Source organism: Corylus avellana, chromosome ca10, assembly GCF_901000735.1.
Source record: "Corylus avellana chromosome ca10, CavTom2PMs-1.0".
Classification (NCBI taxonomy): domain Eukaryota; kingdom Viridiplantae; phylum Streptophyta; class Magnoliopsida; order Fagales; family Betulaceae; genus Corylus; species Corylus avellana.
In genome coordinates this window covers 1,229,409-1,235,662 of record NC_081550.1, presented here as the reverse complement: position 1 = coordinate 1,235,662, position 6,254 = coordinate 1,229,409, and the positions used below count along the sequence as shown (strand labels likewise).

General features: G+C 38.5%; 2 protein-coding genes across 2 annotated transcripts in view; both read right to left on the bottom strand.

The window, feature by feature from the left end:
- LOC132163710 (G-type lectin S-receptor-like serine/threonine-protein kinase LECRK4) overlaps positions 1-101 on the bottom strand; it is a 2,225-nt gene extending 2,124 nt beyond the window's left edge. The window contains exon 1 of the mRNA XM_059574079.1: positions 75-101. Within this exon, the coding sequence (XP_059430062.1) occupies positions 75-101 (27 nt within the window). The remainder of the gene's footprint in view (positions 1-74) is intronic.
- Positions 81-4,324, bottom strand: LOC132163273 (G-type lectin S-receptor-like serine/threonine-protein kinase RLK1). Its single transcript, XM_059573496.1, has 2 exons — positions 3,228-4,324; positions 81-2,971 (listed from the first exon to the last, which is right to left on the bottom strand). The coding sequence occupies exons 1-2, from the start codon at positions 4,250-4,252 to the stop codon at positions 268-270; spliced, it is 3,729 nt and encodes a 1,242-aa protein (XP_059429479.1). The 5' UTR covers positions 4,253-4,324; the 3' UTR covers positions 81-267.
- Positions 4,325-6,254: the final 1,930 nt, after the last annotated feature.

Below are 6,254 nucleotides of genomic sequence, written 5' to 3'. Positions count from 1 at the left end.
TTATTATAATATAAAACCTTTTTAAAATTAATTAACAAACGCTATAATGCAGGTTATAGGCGAGTTAAACCTACATCAACTAATAAAGATCTCTTCCTCATATATTAACAAACTAAAATGTAAAACAGAATTATCAGGATGGAGCAAATTACAAATTACTTTGCCTGAGAAAAGATTGCAAAACTTCACACAAACTTATTCTAATTAAGCATTGGACGATCAGCAATAATTAATGATATTACCCAACATACAAAGAGCTCTATCTCTTTAGTATGATGAATTCTGGTTTCGAATCATTGTAGTTGTAGTAGTAAAAGGAGATGGACATGGTGGAATCGGTACATCAACAACTCCTTCAAGCATCTGCATAACCTTCCTCATAATGGGCCTAAGAGATGGATCTTCTTGAATACACCAAATGGCAACCTTCACAAACCTCTCCACCTTCTCCATGTCATCCATGGCCTCCCTGTCATATTCTACCAGAACATCTAATGTTCCTTCTTGAAAGCAATCATAAGCCCAATCTGTTAAAATTGCTTTGTACTCCTCGCCAGACTCCATATCCACGCTTCTCCGACAACAAATGATCTCAAGCAGCATGACACCAAAGCTGTACACATCAACTTTAACTGTGATTGGCATGTTCCTAAACCATTCGGGCGCAACATACCCTTTTGTTCCTCTAATGGCAGTATGAGTTTGGCTCTGATCCATCATCAAAAGCTTTGCCAATCCAAAGTCAGAAATTCGAGCATTGTAATATTCATCAAGGAGTATGTTCTGAGGCTTTATGTCGCAATGGATAATCTGGGTGCTACACTCTTCGTGTAAATACAAGAGTCCTCTAGCAATCCCAAAAGCAATTTGGATTCTTTGCTTCCAATTTGGTTTCAAGTCTCCAAAAAGGAAACCTGCTAAAGTTCCATGGCTGAGTAACTCATATACTAACAACCGTTGCTGCCCCTCATCACAGAATCCAATCAGCCTGACCAGATTCTTGTGATGTGTCTTACCAATTACGTTCACTTCAGCTTTGAATTCATTGTCTCTCTCTGGTGCAACAATATGTAGCTTCTTCACCGCCACAAGGACATCGGAATCAGAACCCATCTTTATTGCTCCTTTGTAAACAATACCAAAAGCTCCCCTTCCCAGTTCTTCCTTGAACCCATTTGTAGCTTCTTCAAGCTCTTTGTATGTAAAAGAATGCAAATTCATTTCCACCACACTACCATTACGGTTACTTTTTATAATTTTCTTCTTGTAAATGAAGAAAAAACCAAGACAAGTAGTGCCAATCAATATAAAGTTAACAAGAACAGAGCAACCCAGAAGCACCGACCCTGCAAGTATCAAATCGTCCTGGTCCTTCTTTGGCACTGGCTCATTGCCCGGATTCGGGAAAGGACCAGTCAGTGTGGAATTATCTTTCCTAACTTTGATGAAAGCCGTGCCGGTAAAACCGCTGGTGAATCTCCCATTTGACAGTGGTAGCTTCTTCTTCCAACAGGTATTTCCATCTGTGAATATGGAAACAGCACACATACAATCTTGCAAGCAAGAACTTCTGCAATTCTCTTCACTAAAAGGCTTCAACTTAAGGTAATCTGATTTCGGCCAATCAGTAAAGTTTAGTACCTCTAGATAATAAAGATCCTTTTTGGCACTAACTTCATCTTCTTCGCATCCCTGTATGAAGTCTGGCTTGCAGCTTCCGTAGGGATCATTTGGATCGAGTAACGAATACCCTTTTGGGCATTCACATCTTGGCCTTTTATCTGGTTTGAGGTTGCAGATGCTGTTAAACCCACAAGCACCAGGACCTTCATCAACTAAAATAGCCGTGCAAATATTCTCTGGTTCTACCCAAATAGGATCCCAGCTTCCATTGCCTGTGGAAGTCTTTGGGTGAGAAAATACAGAGAGAATTCCATCAAAATCGAGAGTTGCTCTAAAATAAGAATCCCCAGTTGGGATCCTTATTCCCTCGGTGAGATTGATACGTTCCTGATTCTGTTTGATGATTTCTATGTAGCCTGACTCATTGAACACCAATTGCCTACCGGGACTTGATGCATTAGAATCAACATCAATGCTCTGTTTTTCATAATAACGCAGAGCAGGTTCAATGGTGGGAAAATTTATGGTATTCAGCACAACATTACCTTCTTGATCAATGAAACGTAGCTGGAATCTTCCTTTGGAGAAATTGGTCTCTGATTGTCGGGATGATAAGAGTATCCCTCCCCATTCCATGATCTGAGTAGGCAACATCGTATCAGTAGGATTCTGGAAGCTTTCCCAGAGATTGTTAAAGTTGGTATCTTTGAGCACAAAGTTTCCTGTATCGTTCATTACAGCATAGGCAACAACCCCAGTAAGGGTCTGATCAGATGAGACAGATTTCCATAACTCTCCGTCTTGAGGGCTAGTAAGCACGAGCCCACTTGCAGATAGCTCCACTTTTGACCCCCTTGGAGCAAGTTGATCTGCATTTGCGCACCAAACTATGGTTCTGTCAGGTATCTTGGCATACCATATGGCGAGCAAGAAGAAATCTGAGTTGTTTTGTTGGCGAAATCCGAAGGCAAAATCACCGGAAGGAGAAAGCCATGAAGAGTTATCAGCTGCAGAGAGAGAATCCAGCACGGTGAAATTGTTATCTTTTCTGATTTTGATAAGAGCCTTCCCACCGTTAAGGCCGCTGTCCACTCTCCCATTTGAGAGAGGCAGCTTCTTCTTCCAACAGCTATCGCCTGCTCTGAAAATGGCAACAGCACACATACAATCTTCCATGCAAGATTTTCTGCAGAGCTCTTCAGTGGAAGGCTTCAACAGCACGTAATCAGAGAGGGGCCAATCTGTATTTAATCGCACTTGAAAATCATAAAGATCTGCTGTAGGAGAACTACTGCTCAGCTTATCTTCTTCACAGCCTTGTATGAAATCCGGCTTGCAGCTGCCATACCTGTGAAACTATTAGTTATTTCATAAGCCGATAGAAAAAGATAAATTTAATTATTTAATCATTACTTTAACATTTTCTTTCACTCATAAGATTTGACTCTAATCCAGTGTTAAATGACAGATTATTTAAAAAATGATAATTTAATATGATACCATGTTAAACTACTAGATATCGTGGTAATTTAATATAATATCTTATAAATTTAAGCCGATAAAAAGAGATAATTTTAATCACTTAATCGTTACTTTAATTATACCTGTCACTCGGATCGAGTAAAGAATATCCACCGGGGCAATCACACGCAGGCCTTCGATCTGCCGTGAGCGTACAGATACTGTTATACCCACAAACGCCGCTGCCTGAACTAACCAAACTGGAGAGACAGATATTATCTGGTTCAGACCAGAGAGGAGCCCAGCTTTGATTGCTGCTGGAGTTTCTTGGGTGAGAATATAGCGTGAAAACTCCATCAAAGTCAAGAGTGGCTCTAAAATAGAAATCATCAGCTGAGCCTACCTTTCCCTGTGATAAAGAGAATATTTGGTCATTCTCTCTCAAAATGTAAATATACCCTGACTCGTTGAACAGCAATTGTCTGCCGGGACTTGACGAATTAGAAGCAGAATCAGCAATAGTGCCACTAGCATAATAGGCTTCATTAGCATATGTGGTGGGAAGGTTTATGGTATTAAGCACAAGATTCCCATCCTGTTGCAAACGGAGCTGAAATCTTCCTTTGGAAAAGCTGGTTTCTGATTGTCGAGAAGAAACCACCCCTCCTCTTTCCATGATTTGCGTAGGCAACAAAGTATCAGTGGGATTCTGGAAGCTCTCCCATATCGTGTTAAAGTTGCTACCTTGGAGAGCAAAGTTGCCTGTGTTGTTCAGAACCCCATAGCCGACAGTACCAATTAAGGTCTCGGGTTTCCATAACTGTTCGCCTTGAGGGCTTGTAAGCAGTAGCCCATCGTCGGCGGTTAGCTCCACTTTTGATCCCCTCGGTGCCGGCGTAAACGTATCGCCGGTGGCATACCAAACTACGGTTTTGTCGGGTATATTGGCAAACCAAATGGCAAGGAGGAAGAGATCATCCTTGTCGTTGAGTGGACGAAACCCGAAGGCAAAATCGCCAGAAGGAGATAGCCATGAAGAGCTGTTGTCGGTTGCAGTGAGAGAACTGCCGACGGTTATGTTACCGTTAAAATTTTGAGCAACAGCAGAAATTGGTAGCAGAATTAGTAAGGAAGCAAGAAGGTGGCGAAGAAGAAGAAGAAAAGCCATTGCAGGAATGAGTTGGGTTCAAGCAATTATTCCGGCAACTGGTCTTATAGCCTCATGCCCAGAGAAACTAGTGTTGTAATTTGTAAAAGTCAAGCACAAGTCTTCATTTGGCAACCTTAATTAGCTTCAATAATGCTCCATGGAACACGGACCAAAATATCAACCACAAATCATTAAGACAAAACAATAAAGAAATTTATCCGATAAAATTTAAAATTTACTTCAAAAATTAGTTGACTGATAGTTTCTCTCTTCATTTCCTCGTAGACTTTTCTAGCCCTTCGAATTGCGATAGTCGTTAAATGCAATACGCCAAAAAGTCATAACCAACATTGCAGAAATTAAAGTCAACTTCAAAGAATGGAAAGATATGACGTAAATAATTGTCTTCTGTCATGAGAATTCGTTGTCAAACTTCTGACCTCCCAATAAATGAAAAGCTTATCAACTTCACCAAATCAGGATTTTAATTTTAATATAATAATTATGAAATAGATTAATCCATCAATTTTTCGTTCATATATATATATATATATATAATTGAATATTATTAATGGGTTTTGATATTAAATTCACCTCTCATGTATAGAAAACTAAAAACTAGAAGAAGAAAAAAATCCATATAATTTCATTTTAAAATACAAAAGTGATAAAATTAAACTTAACCCCCATTTTCTAGCTCTTCCTCTGCAGATCGCCACCTGGCAAAGGCTGTGTCATTGCTAGGAGCAGTATTGACTGAAGACTCAGACGTACGGTCTGAGTCTCATTTTCTAGTTCTAGAAAATTAATGACTCAGTAATGTTTGAACATTACTATTCAACGAGTTCTAGAAAATGACTCAGAAAAACCCCCCATCAACTCATCAAGACCAAATGGACCGTGATACACAGCACGATGCGTGCGTGGCACGCCAGCGTGCTGTTTAGCTTCACCCAGACCGAACCGTGATACACAGCACGCTGCGTGCGTGGCACGCCAGTGTAAAATTATTATTATTTTTTTTAATTTTTAATATATACCATCATAGTGGTGATCTCCATTGGTATAGTAAGATTTTGAAAATATTGTTTTGTTTTTGGACCAAAACTCTTAGATTGTTTTTTGGGTAAAATTTTGAAAAAGTGTTTTGACGACAACCGAAAAGCTGCTAGACAAATCTAGTAGCGATCACCAAATGGATCTAGTGGCTACCGCGCGAGGTATCTAGGTGAATATGCGGCCACCACGAGGCTACCCAATGTGATGGCCGCCAAACAAATTTGACGATCATTATAGTGATTATTGTTGCCACCATGTTTTTGAATTTTTTTTTAGTAAAATGTTAAGAGTCAATAAGTTTCTTATACTTAGTTTATATTCTCTTACAAATTTAATAAATTAACTATTAGATTTGTAGAATTCACATAAATTCACAAATTCATTGCTGGAATGAATTGGGTTCAAGCAATTTCTCCAGCAACTAGTCTAATAGCCTCATACCAGGAGAAACTAATGTTGTAGAAGTCAAGTGACAACCTTAGTTTCGATACTGTAGCAAAAACTGATTGATGTGAAAAAAAGTAAGAATATTTTTTTAAAAAAAGGTAAAAAAGTAAGAATATTTTGTGTGAAAAAATGAAAAAAAAAAATTTATTTTATAGTGATTTTTTTATTTGAATAACAATAAAAAATAATTGATGTGATGTAAAAAGTATAAAATTATTGAAAAAATGAAAAAGTGAGATAAATAATATAGTGCCATAATCATAACAAAACCGTTTATAAAACGGAGCCCTAGTACGATCAAATTTCCATGGACCACATGGTGGCTAATGCCGACACAACTTTCCAAGGCATACAGTGTTTTCAGAATGTTACATGGTGTAGAAAGATTTGTTCGAAACTGTAAATGCACGGAAGCATTCACATTCAACTCTTGATATTTTACTTTTCTTTATATCATTTAATGGGTTTTGATATTAAATTCACCTCTCAATAATAGAAAACTAAAAACTAGAAG